At 42.2% G+C, this 20,475-nt stretch overlaps 1 protein-coding gene across 2 annotated transcripts in view; it reads right to left on the bottom strand.

Moving 5' to 3' along the window:
- Window positions 1-10,111: 10,111 nt before the first annotated feature.
- CDH5 (cadherin 5) overlaps window positions 10,112-20,475 on the bottom strand; it is a 56,337-nt gene continuing 45,973 nt past the window's right edge. For both annotated transcript variants that reach the window (XM_043989782.1, XM_043989781.1), the window contains exons 10-12: window positions 19,379-19,487; window positions 15,929-16,174; window positions 10,112-14,021 (exon numbers count right to left, since the gene is read on the bottom strand). In XM_043989782.1, coding sequence (XP_043845717.1) covers window positions 13,492-14,021; window positions 15,929-16,174; window positions 19,379-19,487 — 885 coding nt within the window. In that variant the 3' untranslated portion in view covers window positions 10,112-13,491. The remainder of the gene's footprint in view (window positions 14,022-15,928; window positions 16,175-19,378; window positions 19,488-20,475) is intronic.

Raw genomic sequence — 20,475 nt, 5'->3', positions numbered from 1 at the left:
AGTATAAATCTGATCTCAGACACTTACTAGTTGTGTGACCCTGGGCAAGTCACTTAACCCCTATTGCCCTCTCCAGTCCTCCTGATATTTATCTCGTCACTGGACCCAAATGGCTCTGGAGGAGAGATTGAAGCTGGTGACTTTGCCCAGGTCTCCCTCACTTAAATCCAATTCACTGCAAGTCATGATATCACCCCGAGGGCGTGGTCCTCTTCAAGAATGAAGGACACACAACCCCCATCAGGATGTCAGTTTCTGCCATGCTTTTCTATTTGTATCCCTAGCACTTAGCATAGTGTTTTGCATACAGTAAACACTTAATAAATGCCTTTTAATTAATCAATTCCTTCAGCATTCATTCATTCATTCATTCATTCATTCATTCATTCATTCATTCTTCTTCTTCAGACTATCACAAAAGTGGATAAATAAATCTTTTTTGAAATAAAAAAATGTGTTTGGAGATCACCTTTTTCCACAGACTCACTGAAAGCATCAGACAGGATGATTGGGAGGATGTGTACCTTGTCCTATTTCCCATGGAGTTTTGCTTTCATCTGCTAGGTCTCTCTCTCTCTCTCTCTCTCTCTCTCTCTCTCTCTCTCTCTCTCTCTCTCTATTTTTTTTTAGTGAGGCACTTGGGGTTAAGTGACTTGCCCAGGGTCACACAGCTAGTAAGTGTTAAGTGTCTGAGGCCGGATTTGAACTCAGGTACTCCTGACTCCAGGGCCGGTGCTCTATCCACTGCGCCACCTAGCTGCCCCTAGGTCTCTATATTTTGAAAGCTTTTCATTCCTTCCCTGTTGGGAGATTTATGAGAATTCTTTATGGTGACATCTATTAACAAGGGTGTTCTAAAATATTAATGCATCAATGTTATGCCCAGGGGATTGTGGGTAACAGCTCTGTTTGGGATGATACTCTGGTTTTTGTTGCCTTCTTAAGAGTATTTTGGGGTCTGTATTTGTAGCTTGAGGCTTGTCATCTGCTGGTTATAGAGGACAGCAAGTGTCTGCCAGAGAATTGTAGCCACCTGGTTGTCTCTTTAGGTATTCGGTAGATGCTAAATGTTTGTACCCTTCGGTGATAATGTTAGCATTTGCCCCTTTTCTTTGCCTAATATGTTTTTATCAATATGTCCAGGCTCTTATGAACAAGCTTTCTGTAATTGCTGGGGGTAATGACCCGATCCTGAATTGCTATCATAACCCCACCCCTCACCCCATTCCTACAAACAAATCTTTATGACTCAACCATTTGCATGTCACTTCCCTGCTGACATACTGTTAATTGAGTTTATGTGGAGGTCGCTATGGGGAACCTTTTGATTTTGCTCATGGATCTTATTAGCTATTTCAATAGTCTTCATCCAGGGATAAATGCATTTGTTATATTTGACAAATCCAATGCTTTGCATCTGTTGGCAGCCTTTGCTATTGTTTTGTGAAATGAAGTCTGATTTTTAGAGTATTTCTGTAGAATTTTGGCCTGTTTATCACGTATTTACTCAGTACAAATGACATTTTGTTTTCATCAGAGAATTTCCATGAGCCAAAGTCTCGGTGTAATTCTATTTGCAGTTGATCCACAGAACTTGACGTCATCTGTTACAATACCTCCCATAGTAGGTGCTTAATAAATGTTTATTGATTGATTGATTGTTCTGTATACATTATATTAATACAATATCTTGGTAAGACTCCCTTTTACTTGAAAATTATACTGAGTTCTATTCAGTAATTTGAATAATGAATTTAAGGCTAGGCTCAAACTCTCTCCCAGTAAGTAGCACATTTTATGCCAAATTGTTCTGGCTATTATTGCATTGGTATTGTGTTTTAAATTGAGTTCAGTTTTTCATGTAGATGTTAAATACCTTAACATTATTATTGGTGTTGTTATATCTACATTTCCCAGGATCATGTCAGAGGAATTATAGGGAATTCAAACTAGAATGAAGTTAAGAGATCATTGGGTTGAATCTCCTCATTTATAAGTGATGAAGGGGAAGCCAAATACCTTGTCCATGGTCATAAAAGGAATAAAATGTCAGAGTTGGGATTCGAACTCAGATCATTGGCCTCCAAGTCATCAGCTTTTTAGCTGCATTTCATAGAGTTTAGTGTCACTTGCACTTTGGGTGTATTTCCCCAGGGGCATCTCTTCAGTAGTATTTTGGTGGTTATTTTAAGTGGATGTGTCTTCATTAGTATTTTTCAGGCATGGTGCCTTGTTCAGAGCAGCAATGTCAAAATGTGCAATGAATGGAAAGTTTGTTGAATCTGATGGAGATGTGTCTAGATAGCATTTCCCTTGCATTTCCGAATTTGCTTAGTGACATCTTTAAAAGGGGAAAATTACTTTTTCTTTTAAGAAATTGAAAATACTTTAGGGGAAAAAAGCATTTTGATGGCAGCGTTACCAAGACCTCACTTTTTTTTAAGCTGGAGAGAAGTGATTTGGTCTATGAAGTGCTTCTGACTCTTTTTGTCACAAACTAGGTTAGAAGATCTCTCTCTCTCTCTTTTCCTCCCTCCTTCTCTCTTTCCCTATCTCTGTCCCTATCTCTATCTCTCTCTTTCTCTATCTCTGTCTCTATCTTTATCTCTGTCCCTATCTCTATCTCTGTCTCTGTCTCTATCTCTCTGCCTCTGTCCCTATCTCTATCTCTAGCTATATCTGTAGTCTCTCTCTCTTTCTTTCCTTCCATCCATCTATCCATCCATCCATCTATCTACTATCTATCTATCTATCTATCTATCTATCTATCTATCTATCTATCTATCTATCTATCTATCTATCTATCTATCCATCTATCTATCTATGCAGGTCAAGACCACAACTGAAGCTCAGGAACTTTGCCTGGCTTATGGAATTTGGCTAAGAAGCCAGCTGCTCCGGGTTTCAGGGAAAGAGATACTTTGGCCTGAGCCTGGCTCAGGACAGTTCAGCCTTCACCCTTTGTTTTCTCCTTCTAAGTTTGAGCCTTTGCCCGAAATGAGCAAACACTGCCATCTCTTGTCTGTTTTAGGACATGTCCCATCATGACAGATACTCCAAGGTAAAAGGCACCCTGGAGGTCAACAAAGCTAACCCTTACCTGAATAGGAAACCCTCTGTAATGCTCCAAGCTAGAGTCCTCTATGATTGAAGTTCCCAGTGAGTTACAGGGAGACAGCCCAAGTCTACTTTTAGAGAGGTCACATTATTAGGAAGCCCTTTCTTTTTTTTTCTCTCTCTCTCTTTTACATATGGTCACAGTCTCTCTGCATTCACTCTGATCCTAGTTGTACACTTTGGGCTCAATCAGTCTTTTTTTTTTTTTTTGCTGGGCAATGGGGGTTAAGTGACTTGCCCAGGGTCACACAGCTAGTAAGTGTTAAGTGTCTGAGGCCGGATTTGAACTCAGGTACTCCTGACTCCAGGGCCGGTGCCTTATCCACTGTGCCATCTAGCTGCCCCTGGGCTCAATCAGAAAAAGCAAAATCCCCTTTGCACAGGGTAGCCCTTCAAATCCTTGATGACAGCTTGGCATGCACCCCCTAAATCCAGGTTCCTTTTTGTTCTTTTAGGAGAGAGTTTCCAGCTGTTCCAGAACAGCTGTGGAGAACTGGTAGGTCCTTGGAAAATTCCAAGGGGAGCTCCATAGAATCATAGCCAGTCAGTCAAAAAACATTTATTAAGCACCTACTGTGTGCTAGGAACTGTGCTAGGCTGGAGATGTAAAGAAAGGCAAAAAAAATAGTCCCTGCTCTCAAGGAACTCACAATCTAATGAGGAAGACAACATGTAAACAACTATCTGTCAATGAGATATAGGCAGGACAAATTGGAGATAATCTCAGAGGGAAGGCACTAAGAAAGAAGAAAAGATCAGTCACCCTGGGATGAACACATCCTCAGAGTATCATAGGTTTTAGAATTGTAAAGGACCATAGAGATCATTTAGAATGATGATGGTGGTGGTGGTGGTGATAATGGTGATGATAGCTAGCATTTCTATAGTGCTTTAAGATATGCAAAGCGCTTTATAAAGATCTCATTTGATCCTTACAGTAATCTCGGTGGTAGGTGCTATTATTATCCTCATTTTCACAGATGAGGAAACTGAGGTAGACAGATAATGATAGCTAGCATTTCTATAGTGCTTAAAGTCTGCAAAGCACGTTATACATTTTAGTGCATTTTATCCTCACAACCCTGGAAGATAAGTGCTATTATTATTCTCATTTTACAAAAGAGGAAGTAGAGAAAGAGGTTAAGTGACTTGCCCAGAATCATAAAACTACTAACTGTCTGAAGCTATTTTTGAACTCAGGACTTCCTGATTTCAGGTCAAGTGTTCTACCTGCTGAGCAACCCTACCTGCCTAGTACTATCCCATTATTTTAGAGATGAAGAAACTAAGGTTCGAAGAGAAGAAGTTTGTAGTGGAGTTCCACAGAAAGTTAGCAGCAGAGTGCAGATTTGAATCTATGTTTCCTGACTCCAAGTACAGGGCTTTTAAAAATTGTTTTTGTATCTCGATGGGGAGAGCAATGTTTGGGAGCATTCGGTGTTTATCTGTCTGTTAGTTACTTGTTATTAAAGGATCTAGTCTCCAGAAAGGAGAGAGATAAAATAATTAACCTGGATACCCTAAAATAGTAGAATTCATTCAGAAAAGGATGATGAACTTAGTCTGGGCTGGCTTGAATTTAAGGAGTTATCCAAGTGGGGATGTTTGGCAGGGAGCAAGAGATGCAGGTGGGAGTGGAGTTCAGGAGATGCATAGGTTGGATGCAAAGTTTTAGGAGTCTTTTGCATAGAAGTCATCATTGAAACCAAAGGCATGAGTACAGGTAGGGTTTAGTCTGATTGAATTGTGTGGTCACTAGCTGGTCTGAGATGCTGGGAAATTCCTGACGAGCAGGAAAAACTATCCACATTCAAGGTCTAATTCATAATCCTTGTATAACTCTTCCTCCCACAGCCCCAACTCCACCACAGACAGCTCTCTGCTGCCCCTTACTGGCTAAGGTCATTGCCAAGGGCTCCCTGTCAGTTTTCTGAATTTCAATAGACAAAAACCAAAACACAAAAGTAGACCAAATAGGATTATTTCCCTCTTTGTTATTCTTTCTTCATAATAACCCAGAACATTCATTATAGAAGATGACATGCATGACAATTAAAGAATGCCACATTCATTAGAGACTTTTGAAATGGTGACACTTAATTGCGTTAAGAATCTGGGACCATCTAGTTTGAAAGCTAAAGGTTCGTAAAGAGGTGTTTCAGAGGAAAATTATCTCTTTCTCTAGCAACATGGGCTTTCAATGCCACATATTCTGAATTGTCTGATCTCCTTGTGTGTTAATCAGTGACGAGCGTGTCAATAAATGAATATTTTCCATTTTAGCTGCTTAATTGTTTGAGTGGTTTAATTAGACTGGTTTCAAAATTCTGTGCTCTTTTTCTCATTCATTTCATTAATTCAACATTCTTATGTAGAGGAGATACAAAGATAAATCTCTAGTGCTTTCAGGTTTTCAAAGCTGTTTTTTTTTAACAGCTGTGAGAGGAATTGTGCAGAGATGAGCACCCTCATTTTACAGATGTGGAAACTGAGGTTCAGTGAGGAGAGATGTCTTGCTCAGGAATATAAGAATATGACTTCTCTCTCAAAGTGTATGTGTGGGGAAGATTTTCCTCTCTTATGAGAGGAAGGGATGGTGTGGATTCTCTTAGGCTTGTGGGATTTTGAGTTTATATTCATCTCCCTGGCCAAGGAAATACCGGGGAATGTAAACCTAGAATAGGACTTAGATGGAGGTAGAAGAGGAAAAGAGAGAATGAGAGTGAGTAGGAGAAAGGGCCCTATTGTTGGTGATCTGGGGCTCTTCCTCCTTCTTGGAGGAAATTGTGTCCATTGCAAGGGAGGTGAAGTTCTACTTAATTTGCTTTGAACAAAGAGACCGAGAGCCCCTTCTGAGCCTTTGCTCAGAGACCAACCCATCTGAGTTCTGGTATTGATGTCTATGCCCCCTTCAAACTCAGCTTAAATGTCCTCAAAGCCTGGAATCAAATCCAATGATTCTTTTGAATTGTCCTCTCTAGATGGGACTCAGTCTTGGGCTCTTAAAGCTCTCTGGGCACTTGGTCACCATTGAGAGTGTTGGGATTAGGAAGGGAAAATAGTCACATTGGCAAAAACTTTCATTTTGCTGTTCTGTACAATGGGAATGATTCCATTTTCCTTTTCTGACTCTCAATTCAATTTAAGTTGACCTACATTTATGAAAGACCCACTCTGTGTGTGCAAGGGCACATGCTAGGTATTTAGAATATACAGACAAAATCCAAAATCCTCTCTTCCCCTCATAAGGGACTTACATTTCACTGGGGAGATACAACATGGGAAATAAAGAGGAGGTAATATGAAGGGAGAGGGCACTGATAACTCCAGGAATCCAGGAGGACTTTACAGAGGAGACAGTGCCTGAATTGAGCCGTGGAAGAAGATAAGGATGCTTGAGAGGCAGAGATGAGAAGGGATTACATGCCAAGCATGGGGCATGGCTGGGTAACATCTAAAATTAATATATACAAAAAAAAGAATTCATCATATTTCCCCATAAACCCTCCCACCCTCCTACCTTCCCTAGTACTGTGGAGGACACTGTCATCTTCCCAGTCCCTCAGGGTTATAAGCTGAGAGTCATTCTGCATTCGTCACTCTCTCTCAGCACCCTCCACCCCATATCCAAGCTGTTGCCATGGTCAGTCCATTTCACCTCTGTCACATCTATCCTATGTTCCCTTTTCTCTCCTCTGATACTGCCACAACCCTGGTGCAGACTTCTGTTACCTCACACCTATCGCAATAGCTGCTGGTGGGTCTGCCTGCCTCACGGCTCTCCTCATTCCAATCCATCCTCCATTCAGCCACTAAATTGACTTTCCCAAAATGCAGTTTTGATCATATCATCCCTACCCCCAATCAATAAACTTCAGTGGCTCCCTATTGTTTCCAGTATCAGATACAAAATATTTTGTTTGACATTCAAAGCCCTTCATAGCCTAGCCCTTTTCTACCTTTCCAGTGTTCTTACATCTTTTTTGGGGGGGGGGCCAGGGCTATGAGAGTTAGGTGACTTGCCCAAGGTCACACAGCTAGTAAGTGTCAAGTGTCTGAGGCTGAATTTGAATTCAGGTCCTCCTGAATCCAGGGCTGGTGCTTGATCCACTGCACCACCTAGCTGCCCCTCTTCTTACATCTTACTACCCAATGTATACTCTTTGATACAGCGACACGGGCCTCCCGACTATTCCAGGAACAAGACACTCCATCTCTTAGCTCCAGGCATTTTCTATGGCTAACCCCCCATGCCTGAAACACTCTTCTCTGCTCTGACTACTGACCTCCCTGGCTTCCTTTAAGTCCCAGCGAAAAACCCATCTTTTACAGGAAGGCTTTTCCAAACTGTCTTAATCCCACTGCTTTCCCTCTTTTTTGTTGTTGATGAGTTGTTTCAGTCATGGCAGACTCTTTGTGACCCCATTTAGGGCAGAGATACTAGGCTTATTTGCCATTTCTTTCTCCAGCTCATTTTAAGATGAAGAACTGAGGCAAAACAGGGTGAAGTCACTTGACCAGCATCACCCAGCTAATAAGTGTCTGGGGTCAGATTTGAACTCATGAAGATGAGTTTTCCTGATTCCAAGCAGAGTGCTCTATCCATTGTGCCACCCAGCTGCCCCCTTTGACTTATTTCCTGTTTATCCTGAATGTAGCTTTTCTATCTATTTGTTTGCATGTTGTCTTCCTTGTTGTATTTTAAGCTCCTTGAGGGCAGGGGCTGTCTTTTGCCTCTTTTATTTATCCCTGTGCTTAGTACCATGCCTAGCACATTGGAGGTGCTTAATTAATGTTAATTGATTGATTAAAATGTGCAGAGGCGGGGGCAGCTAGGTGGTGCAGTGGATAAAGCACCAGCCCTGGATTCAGGAGGACCTGAGTTCAAATCAGGCCTCAGACACTTAACACTAGCTGTGTGACCCTGGGCAAGCCACTTAACCCTCATTGCCTGCAAAAGGAAAAAGAAAAAGAAAAAAGAAAAAAAATGTGCAGAGGCAGGGCATGGAATATTGAATTTTGGGAATAGAGTTGTCTAGAACCCAGGGGTCATGAAGGGGAGTCATGTGAAAGAAGGGTAGAAAGGTAGGTTGAAGCTAGACTCTGGAAGACCTTAGATGACAGGCTGAGAAACCCGTGTTTTATACAAGAGGCCACAAGGGGATTCCAAGCACCGACAGACTTATGTCTGTCCAATCCAGAAGAATCATTGTGGCAGCTGTGCAGAGGATGGGTTGAAGAGACGATATATTGGGAAAAAGGGATTCCAATCAGGAGACTATCCCAGAAGCCTGGGGGAGGAAAGCCTAGACCGTGGTGGTGTCCATAGGAATGGGAAAAGGGGGTCAGATTGTTTCTTTACTGGATCTACATGGGGGGGGAATGGCCCAAGGGGGCTGGTATGGGTCTGGGCACTGGATTTGGACACCAGTCATAAAAGAAGGGAACTGACAAGTCAACATGCATATCCTAAGTGCCTACTATGTGCATGAAGCACGGTGATGCTGCTAGATGATGAGAGGTGTTGTGAAGGCAGAAGTGATGAGCATCAGCAACTGATTGGTATAGGAGAATGGGGGGTGGGCAAAGGAGAGGGAAGAGTCAAGGATGGCTCCAAAGTGAGAAAGTTAGGGAGAAAGATAACGAGCTCCATTTTGGAAATAATGAGTTTAAAATGCCTACAGGATATCTAAGAGGAGATATTCAGCAGTAGTTGGTGATATACAATTAGAGTTCAAGGAAGGGATTAGGTTCAGATAAAAAGATTTGGAATTGTGTGTACAGAAGTGATCATTGAATCCATGGGATCTGATGATATCACCCTCCCAGAGAGTTTAGACAGATAACAAAAGGCAGCTCAGGACTGAACCTTGGGGAGAGCAGCCAATCAGCCCTGCCCATACCAAGGGAGAGATTGACTATGAGAAAGTGGGTCTGTGGATTCACCTACACACTTCCTATGAGTATCTTCCACACTTTCTACAGTTATTTCTAGAAGTTCTAAAATTGGGAGACCCCTCCATTTTGAGGCTTCTCTGGAGTATTCTTTTATTTACCCCCCCAGATTTCAATCATCTTTGATTTCCTGCCTCTTTCTGGAGCAGATTCAGATTCTCTTCTAGTCCCAGGACTAGAAGGGACCTTAGAACATAGGATGGTAGGGCTAGAATTGACCTCAGAGTTGGAGGCAATGCAAATTGTGAGGTCCTTTCTAGCTCTGACATTCTCTCATCTAAGGGCTCTTTTGGCTCTGATATTCTGTTTCCTTAGACAGTATTTACTTCATTTCTCTAATTTTACATATGGAAAAATTGAGGCCCAGAGAAGGGAGTGTGATTTTCTCAAGGCCATTATAGCCGAAGTATGTCAGAAACAGGACTGGGACCCAGGGCTCTGTCTTCTGCCTTCCCATCTCCATGGTTGAGAAGTTTGCATTTACTCAAGGGTACGTCAGCCAAATGTGATTGATATTGAGAGACTGTTCAGTTTAGTGTTCAAAGAATGAAACAGAACCATTTAAAAGACCCATAATTTTTCTTTTTATTTAAGTAAAAACCCAAAATATAAAAATACAGTACGTTCAGTGCAGCAATTTGTACAATATACAATTAATAGTTCCAGAAAACAATGATTATACTAAAAAGGGGTGGGGAAAGAAAGGTTTTACAAAACTTTATCCAACTAACATAACCTGAATGAATATTAAGTTAACTTGACTAGCACATAGTTAATTATGAATCAATATTTTGAGCTATATATATATTTGCTTGTTAGTATTATTAGTAAAATCTTTTAAGTAGAAAAAAACCAACATCCAGAAAAAAGAACTGTGGATTCTGAATGCAGATTGAACCATACTGTTTCTACTTTGGGGTTGTTTTTTTCCTTCTTTTTTGAGGTTTTTCTCTTGTGCTCTGATTCTTCTTTCCCAATATGACTAATGAAGAAATGTTTAATGTGATTATACATATATAACCTATATCAGATTGCTTTCTGTCTTGGGGAGAAGGGAGGGTGGGAGAAAAATTTGAAACTAAAAATCCTTTGAAAACAAATGTTGAAAACTATCCTTACATGTAACTGGAAAATAATAAAATACTTTTTTTTGAAAAAATACCTCAACTAGTGAGGAGTTCAGTAAATATTTCAGTGTTACATACATTTTGTCACAAAGTACAAGCACCCCAAACAGACTTAAGACATTGCTTCATGGATTAGAAATTGAGTCTACCAGGATTATCAGTATATTTCTTCTGGCTGTGTGGACAGTGAACTTTTTGATACATATTTGCCAAAGAATGTTTGATTTTTCAATTACCATGAGTGGCTCCTGATGGAATATGAGTCAGGTCTGGGAAAGTTTTTCTTGGTTCCTTTAGTGAATCTAAATGAGAGGAATGTCCCAATGGGGCTGGCATGAACTTGGGTGTAGGACTTGAATACCAACCAGAAGAGGAGGCAATGGATACCTCATACCCATTTAGCCCTGAGATAAAGAGGGACAGAGGCCTATCTCCATTCCATAGGAAAAAAACCAAATGGATGGGGCAGCTAGGTGGTGCAGTGGATAAAGCACTGGCCCTGGATTCAGGAGGACCTGAGTTCAAATTCAGCCTCAGACACTTGATACTTACTAGCTGTGTGACCCTGGGCAAGTCACTTAACCCCAGTTGCCTCACCAAAAAACAAAAAACAAATGGTGGTGGTAATGAGGAGGGATGAAGGGTTCAGATCAAGGTCAAGACAGCAAAGTTAGGTCCCTTCGGTCTTCACAGGGAATGAAGTTGACTTTTGTTGGGTGGTATTCCTAAGGAAAAGGACATATTGCAGTAGCTCCCATTTAGATAGCATTTTAAGATTCATTCTTTGTTTGCAGCCCTTTTGTGGTGCCTGCACAGATGACCCGGACTTTACAAAGGTTTTGCCATTGGAATACATGTTTCTTACTAAGCAGGAAGTATGGGCCCTGTGAACGTGCGCTTGTCGTTCAAGGACCAGACTAGATAAATTCAGAGAGGTACCTCACCAGGTTGAGCACAGGTTAATGAAATTTTCAGATACAGCAACTCTGAAAGACTACCTATTACATAGTAAGAGGTTTCCATATGCATTGGTTGGGGTGGGGGGGTGGTAACAAGGAGAACAAAATCACAGATCCTTTAAATGTTAAAAGTTGAAAATTTGGAGATGGACAAAAGATGGTCTTAAATTCTATTCTGTAGTGGGTCATTTCCCAACTCTATCATCTCATCTCATCTGTGAGGAAAAATTAAATCTGTATTTCAAAGGTTGGGAGAGGGGTTCAATGGATCCTTCAATGCCACAGTACAAGAGTTAAGTTGTTAAAGTGGTGTTGGGAGCTTTGTCTGGCTTTGTCCTGAGAGTGGGGGTGATATTGATGGGGTCTAGTCAACTCCAAGTTGAATGTAAGTCAACAATATGATGGGGCAGTCCCAACAGATAATGAGACCCAATGCTGCATTATACACAGGTGCAATAGTGCATTAATAGAGGCAGGATATTCAGAACAAGGGAGACGAGTGTCCCACTGTCCTTTGTCTTAGAGCACAACCAGAGTATTGTGTCTGATTTGAGGCATGCCACTGAATAATTAGAGCATATTCAGGGGAAGGGGGGATCAGGTTTGTGAGGTACTTAGGAGCATTGCCTTAATGGAGATTGGGTGAAAGAACTGGGAGATGGTCAGTCTGCAGGAAAGACAATTTAACAAAGTTTTCCTTAAGGAAAATATAAGCCTTCCTGTTTGCAAGTGTCTGAAGGTCTGCCATGATGAAGGATAAGAATTAATGTGCTTGGAATCAGAAGGCAGAATTAGGAGAAATTAGGCAGGATTATAATTAGGTGGAAATCGCAGGGGCAGATTTTACCTCTGTATAAGAAAAACTTCCTAACACTTAGAGCTGTCCAAAAGTGGAATGGATTGCCTTGGGAGGTAGTGAGTTTTCCTTCCCTGCGTCTTCACGCAAAGGCCATTTGACCAACTGCTTTTCTAGGATGTTTAGGAGCTATGGGGTTGGAATATCTGACCTCTGAGAGTTCTTCCAGCTCTGAGATTTTGTGTGTATTTGGAAGAGGATCTAAGAGAACAAAGGTAAGTACATACTTGATTGATGGATGCATTTCTGTTTCTAAGAGATGTGTGTGTGTGTGTGTGTGTGTGTGTGTGTGTGTGAGAGAGAGAGAGAGAGAGAGAGAGAGAGAGAGAGAGAGAGAGAGAGAGAGAGAGAGAGAGATTTCTAGGATCCACCGGCCATTCACTGAATAGAAATAGCCCAGCTAGCTGGATAGATCACATCCAGAAGTCACAGGTCACCAAGTTCACTTCTCTGTGGTCATGGAACCCAAACCAGACTGATCTAGAAGTTGAAATTCATTAAGGAGGTGCCTGAGAATTTTAACCACTGTAGCCTCCAAAGTCCAAAGATGGTCGCTGTGGTTAGCAGATTTAAGGAACTGGGTGTGGTGTGGTCTCTGTGTGTGTGTGTATGTGTAGGGGGGAGTCCTTCTAGTATTGTTGGTTCAAAGGGAGTAAGGGTGACCTATGGAGATTTTTCCGCAAAGCTTTGTGCTAATTTGAAGCAAAGCAAAGTGCCGTCAGCTTGGCTTCCCTGTGGATATCTTCTCTCCCAAAGTACTGCATGGGACTGAGCCGTCAGGTCTTGCTTAGTTGCCACGGCAAGCCGTGTAGAAATGGCTAATTTGCTCTCTCACGTGGCATCTGCCATCAGGTAGATAGATGGTGGTGCCTTCATCGTCAGAATGACCATGTTTTTCACATAATCCCAGGGTTTGGAGCCGGAAGAGACCTTAGAGGTTGCCTTGGTCTGATCAGCCCCAGTTGGACACACTGTACCTTGACCCTGACATAGAGATGCCATTTTGGTCTTCTTTGAGCACCAAAGGACAACAACCAGTCCATTCACTTCATTTTACAAAAGAGGAAACTGAGGCCCAGAGAAGTGACTTTTTCACATTCATAAGCAGTGAATAGCAGAGGCAAAATTTGAACTTGGGTCAAAATCCAGGTATTTTTCTACTACATCCTACTGCCTCTCCAGGTAGGTAGATAAATATGGGATGGGGTGTGTGATTATACTCTGTTTTTCTACATCTTCCAAATTCAAGTGAACTCAACAGTTATTGAGCAAGAAATTAGAAAGTGGCTTGGTCTATCCTTACAGTCTCTTTCAGGTGGCCTTGAGGATTTGGATTTTTTCCTGCAAAGGGGCTGGTTTCTGGGATCCAAATGAAAAGGGTTTTGTTGACCCGTAGTGTGAGAACTCGGCCTTCCGTGCCAATTGTGGCTGGCCTCTGACGACCTCTGTCCTTCATGGTCCCCAGTCAGTGGTGACTCTAATATACTAACTCATGGCTAGGCTCAGTGCCATAGAGCTCAGCCAACATTTTGAACCTGGGTCCCCAGTCATTCAAGAAATCATAGTCAACATCTGAGTCAGAGGAGTCCGTGACAAGGCTGCTGAGTGACTCGGCAATGGACTCGGCTCCTTCGTAGCCATAGATGTGGAGTGTATCATACGGGGGCCCACCACCATCATGGTCCGCCTCATCCTTCTTCACCTCGATCATGACAGCCATCTCCCCGGGAACCGCCTGGGGGTGAGCAGACCTCGGAGGCTTCTGGATCTGAGCATAGAGAGAAGGCCGAGCATCCAGAGCAGGCCTGGGGGGCTTCCCTCCCGGAGGCTTCCCGCTGGTCTTGCGGACTGAGTTGAGCACAGATACATCGTAGCTGTTGGTATCCATCTCCCCGCCACCTTCCTCATCATAGGTGACCAGCTGCTCATGGATCTCTGCTACGTTCTTGCCTTGGGCTCTGTCCTGTTTCCTTAACCGCCGTCGGAGGACGATTAGCACCGTGATCACTGCAAGGAAAACATATTTATGTCAACTGTTTAATCAGTCAGTCAGTCAAGAAATATTTATAAAGCACCTACTATGTGCCGGGTACTGTGCTAAACTTGGGAAAGAGGCAAAAGATAGTTCCTGCCCTCAAGCAGCTTACAATCTAACGGCAATGTACCTTGATAACCATGTCAGCCAATTGTGTCAAATCACACAATGGCAGAACTGGAAGGGGCCTCATCTTGTGTGAACAAAGAATGCTTCAACATTCTGTGACTAGTTTCTTAAGGGTTCTTCTAGTTCTAACATCCCGTGTTCTGCATTTTAAGGTTCCTGACATTTCTAATAATAATAAAAGCTAGCATTTGTATAGTGCATGAGGGTTTACAAAGAATTCTGGAACTGGAATAATCCAGAAGAATCTAGAGACAGTCTAGACCTACCTCCTCATTTTACATATGAAGAAACTGAGTCCCAGAGATATGACTTGTCGGGAGTCTCACAGCCAGTCAGTGGCAGAGCCTGATCTAGAACCAGCATCTCCTATATCTCAACCCAAGTGTTTTTTTTATGCTATAACATCTGACTTGGTTGGATTGCCTTATCAGTCCCCTTGAAGAGAGAGTCAAGGAGTAGTCAGACCACCACTCCTTTGACCAACATCTCCCCTCAGACCTCAATGGAGACAACCCAGCACCCTGGACTGAAGAGCCTTGGCCATAGGAATGGCCCACTGCCCTCGACCATCGTCCTGGGAAGCAACCCTTGTAGAGATGTAGCCTGGCAGTTGTTCCTACAAATGCTACAGTCACGGCTATAGTTCTTGTCATGAAAGTCACTGACACTGTCAAATGGAACATAAAGAAAGGTAAAAGACAGTCCCTGGGGACAGCTAGGTGGTACAGTGGATAGAGCACTGGCCCTGGAGTCAGGAGTACCTGAGTTCAAATCCGGCCTCAGGCACTTAACACTTACTAGCTGTGTGACCCTGGGCAAGTCACTTAACCCCAATTGCCTCACTAAAAAAAAAAAAAAAAAAAAGACAGTCTCTGCCCTCAGGGAGCTCACACTCTAATGGGGGAGGCAACATCCAAAAAACAGTGTACAAAGGATATATCCAGGATAAAAATAATCATCAAAGAGATGACACTAGATTTAAGGGGGATTGGGAAGGTGTAGAAGGTGGGGTTTTAGTTGGGATTGAAAGGACGCCAGAAGGCAGAGATGAGGAGGGAGGGAATTCTAGGTAGGAGAGACAACAAAAATGTCCAGAGCTAGCATTTTGAATTTTGTTTCTTGCATTGGCTAGGAGCAGTTAGACAATCTAGGTTTCTATCTTTCCTCTGCCACTTATAAGCTCTATGACTTTGGGTAATCATTTCATGTCTCTGGCCTTTACTTCTCTCCTTTGTAAAATGGGCATAATAATCTCTGCTTCTCAGTGGTATGTTGGAAAGAACACAGAACTAGGCCTGTCACACCATGGAAAATGAAGAAGATTAGATGTGGAATGGGCTTTCCAGATCATCTAATATGACTGATTTTAAAGATGAGAGAACTGAGGCTTGGGGAAGAGAAGTGAATTATGAAATGTCACAAAGTATTGAGCCAGATCAAGAATGTGGGTCTCTCAATTTCTACTCCAAGGCTTTAAAAATCATGTCATGTGGGGCAGCTAGGTGGCTCAGTGAATAGAGCACCAGCCCTGGATTCAGGAGGACCTGAGTTCAAATCTGGCCTCAGACACTTGACACTTACTAGCTGTGTGACCCTGGGCAAGTCATTTAACTCCAATTGCCTCACCAAAAAACCAAAAAAACCAAAAACCAGAAACAAAAATCATGTCATATACTTAAAACCCTACCCCTCCACCACCTTCTACCCCAAGTAAGACCTTGTGCCGTGAGGTCAAGACTCTAGCGCTTACCAATGATGGTGAGGATGCACAGAAAGATGGCTACAAGGGCCTGGATGCTCACTCCCACCTGCCTGGCTGGCTCTTCACAGAAGGTGGGCTCCCCATGTTCATTGCATTTGCACACTGTGATGACGAGGGTGGTGGTGCCTGTGAGGCTGGGTTTCCCGTTGTCGGAAACTACCACAGGAAGGTAGTGAACCTTGGCTCTCTCCCGATCAAACTGACCGTACTTCACCGTGATGTTGGCCGAATTGTCTGAAAGGGAAAGTATGTCTCAGTAAGGTGGCTGGACCTGATATGACCTCTAAGAACCTGGGAGTCTGGCATAATGTTATTGTGAGCTTATAACATCATCTACTGGGTTCCAAGAGAAGTTAGGGATCATCTTGTCCAGCTCCTTATCTTATAGAGGAGGAAACTGAGGCCTAGAGAAGCTGATTCACTTGCCTAAGGTTTTACAGGGAATAAATGGTAGAACTGGGATTTGAATGAGATAATATTTATAAAGTGCTTAGCGTAGTGCCTGGCATATGGTAGGTTCTTAATAAATTCTTGTTCCCTTCCCTTCTTTTCCCTACCCTTTCTTTCCACTCCCTTCCCTATCCTTCTCTTCCTTCCCTTTTTCTTCCTTTCCTTTTCCCTCCCTTCCCTTCATTTTCCCCCTTCCCTTCCTTCCTTTCCTTTCGTTCTTTCCTTTTCCTTTCTCTTCCCTTTCCTATCCTTTCCTTCCCTCTCCTTCCCTTCTCTATCTTTCCATTTCCTTCTTTTCCTTCCATTTCTATTCCCTTTGTAGGGACCAATTTTTAATTGGGGAGTGTTAGCTAAGTGGCTTGCTATAATATTGGGGCAAGGAAGGAGACAGACAGCCTCCCTCAAAACAGAGCAGGATTTATTTAACAAGAACAAACTTAAAAAAAAAAAACACCAACACAAACAGGATCAGTAGGATTAAGGAAAAGGAAATAAAATGGGGAAAGGGAAATTATACAACCTGAAAAATACCACAACCCAGGAATCAGCTGAGAACACACAGCACCATCCTGTCGCCTTCCGGCTTCAAGCTAGAATGCGGAAAAACCTCCCTTCTTCCCAGCAGACCCCAGGCTGACCACAAACAGCCCTCAGCCAATTGGCTGGCCGCTCTGACAGTTACGTGACTGCCCTCACTGGGCTTCCAATCATTATAATTTTGCCAGGCCCATGTAGGCATCTGCTAGTGGTGATGATGTGAGGTGCCAGTGCCATGGCAACGGCTACAACCAGTGGGTAGAGCACCGTGTGGTTTTCGGAGCCCCAGACCAATGAGCGTCCTGAGGTTTGTTTGTTTTTTTTTAATTCTAGCCAAAAGATGGGGTCATAAAAATCTCAAATAACAATTAATTCTTTATACCTTCTTTCTCTTTCCTTTCCTTCCTTTTCCTTTCTCTTCCCTTTCCTATTCTTTTCTTCCCTTCCCTTCTCTATCCTTTCCTTCTTTTCCTTATGTTTCTCTTCCCTGTCTTCCCCTTTCATTCTCTTCCCTTCTTTTCCCTTTCTTATACTTCCTTTGCCTTCTTAAACCCAAATCCTTCTATTGCAGGTTCAGCCTTTTTTCAGTTCCAGTTTGTTGTTTTCAACCTCTAAAATTATATGTGAGTTATATTTGTTTCCTAACAATATGTAATTCAGTTTCCCCATTTATAAATGAGAGAGTTGCACTAAATGGTCTCTAAGTCTTCAGAAAGACCTGAGTTCAAATACTGCTTCAGACACTAGCTATGTGACCTTGGGTAAGTCACTTAATCTCTCCTACCTTAGTTTTCTCATCTGTAAAATAGACATAACGAGCTGTGTGACCCTGGGTAAGTCACTTAACCCTCACTGCTGTGCAAAAAAAAAAATAGACATAATGATAGCACTATCCCACTGGGTCATTATGAAGATTAAATGAGAGAACATATGTAAAATATTCTGAAATCCTTAAAAATACTATATAAATGCTAGTTATTATTATCTCTAAAGTTCCTTCTAATTGTAAATTCTAAGATTATAAAGGAACTTTGCCTAATAATCTTGATTATACTTTCTCTTTTTTAATTGAGTCAGAAAATTGGGAATGAGGAGAGCTGGGTTTGAATCCTAGCTGTTATTTATTGCATGATATCAGACAATAACCTTTTTCAGCTATATTTTCCTTCTCTGTAAAGTGGTAATAACAATAACACTTCTAGTATCTTGCAAGTCAAATCGACATATAATTAAATACCTACTATGTGTCAGACACTTTGCTAAGTGCTAGGGTTACAAAAAGAGAAAAGAGATAGCCCTTGATCTTCAGGAGCTCACATTCTAAAGGGGAAGACCCCATGCAAACAATTCTGTGTGAATTGGCTATAGACAGGATAAATTGGAGATAATCAGCAGAGGGAATTCACTAGCATGAAAAAGGAGCAGGAAAAGTTTCTTGTAAAAAGGACGACTCTAAAAATTTTTTTTAAAAGGAGGACTCTAGTTGGGAATGGAAGCCAGAAAAGCTAAGAAGTGGGAGATGAGGAGAGAAAGAATTCCAGGCATGGGGAATAGACAGTGAAAATACACAGAGAGATAGGATGTCTTGTGTAAGCAATGCCAAGGAGGCCAATGCCACCACATGGAGAAGAAGAAGGCAGAAGAAGACTTGTTTTATTTGTGTTGTTTGTCCTTTGTTTTCAAAGAGGATGATGATATCACCCTGATGTCATGACTTGCACTGAATTGGATTGAAGTGAGGGAGGGCTGTGTAAGGTCACCATCCTTACTCTCTCCTCCACAGCTGTGTGGGTCCAGTGGCAAGATATAGATCAGGATGACTGGAGATGGCCCTGAATGTTTAAGACAACTGGGGTTAAGTGACTTGCCCAGGGTCACACAACTAGTAAGTATCTAAGGTAAGATTTGAACTCAGATCCTCCCAACTTCCACTGTGCCACCTACATGCTCCCCTGTAAGAAGACTGGAAAGGCAGGAAAAGGGCAGGTTATGGAGGTATTTAAATGATAGAGTATTTCATTTTTGGTTCTAGAGATAATAAGAATTCACTAGAATGTATTGAATTGGAGGGTGACGTGGTCCCACCTGTGCTTTAGGAAGATCAATTTGATTGTTTTTGTTTGTTTGTTTTGTTTTTGGCAGGGAAGTGGGGGTTAAGTGACTTGCCCAGGGTCACACAGCTAGTAAGTGTCAAGTGTTTGAGGTCACATTTGAACTAAGGTCTTCCTGAATCCAGGGCCAGTGCTTTATCCACTGCACCACCTAGCTGCCCCCGATCAATTTGATTGTTGAGTAGAATGAGAGACTTGAGGCAGGAAGATCAGTCAGAAAGATAGAGCAGAGGGAATTATTGGAAGGCATGGGAAATTCTTTATAAACTTTGAGGTGTCACAGAAGTTCAACATCATTATAAGCAGCATTATAATAAGAACTCTTGCAGAGATACAATACCTCCATTTTCTGTCAGGGTGAAGTTGCTGTCCTCTCTACTCAGTGAGTATCTGAATTTCACATCTGGTGGTGTGATATCCTTGTCTGTGGCTAAGATCCGCGTGACTAACTGGTGGTTGAAAAGAAGTAAATGGAGAGTCAGTGCCACCTATAATGGTAGTGAACTAGGTGCAGAAACATAGTTTGTCAGGAGTGGGAAATGAAGAATCTATGGATACAACTTCGGCTATCAGAGTAGGCAAGAACTGCCATGTCTGTGTAGCACTATGCATCTCCCTGGGAACTCCTGTGCACAGGCATAAGTAAACCCTCTAGGCAAAGTTTAAGATTTGTTGTTGTTGTTGAGTTGTTTCAGTCATGACTGTGACCCCATTTGGGGTTTTTTTTGGCAAAGATACTAAAGCGCTGTCATTTCCTTCTTCAGCTTATTTACAGATGAGGAAATTTAAGCAAACTGGGTAAAGTGACTTGTCCAGTGTCACACAGCTAGCAAGTATCTGAGGTCAAATTTGAACTCAGGTCTTCCTGGCTCCAGGTCTTGCACTCCATCCAATGGGCCATCTAGCTGCCCTAATTTTAGGATTACGAACCCTATTTAGAGAAAAGTGATTTTCTTGAGGGAAGGAGACAACTTTTGGTGGGGGGTGGGGAGTGAGGGTGAGGGCAATAAGACTACTCTAGTAGTTCTTCAAAGCATTTGGGGAACCTCCACCCTGAAAATCCTATATTCAAAGAGAGTCTTCCACTTTTCCCATAATCCCCTTGTATATGAACAAATTTGCATTTAAATATTAGGTCACACGGCCAAACCAGGCATTTCATGGGTCTGTGTGGGCAAGTTCCAAAAGAAGTAGGTCCAATCGACTTTCCTAATTGAGTCTCTTTAACTTTTACCCTTAAAGACCTGTGGGTCTCTTTGCCTTGAGAGGAACTTTGAGAAGAAACCAGTCACCAACAATCATTCTGTCTGCAGGGTTGAACAATTTACAGTAAGAGAGAATAGTAGTGTAGGATAGTGTAGAATAGTAGCCTTTGGGTTTTTTTCAGATTTCTTAGCTTTTTAATAAATGTCAATTTTGTACCTGAGCCTGGTGGCT

This window comes from Dromiciops gliroides, chromosome 2 (assembly GCF_019393635.1).
Source record: "Dromiciops gliroides isolate mDroGli1 chromosome 2, mDroGli1.pri, whole genome shotgun sequence".
Taxonomy (NCBI): Eukaryota; Metazoa; Chordata; class Mammalia; order Microbiotheria; family Microbiotheriidae; genus Dromiciops; species Dromiciops gliroides.
The sequence above is the reverse complement of the archived record's forward strand: the minus strand, read 5'-3'. Positions and strand labels throughout refer to the sequence as shown.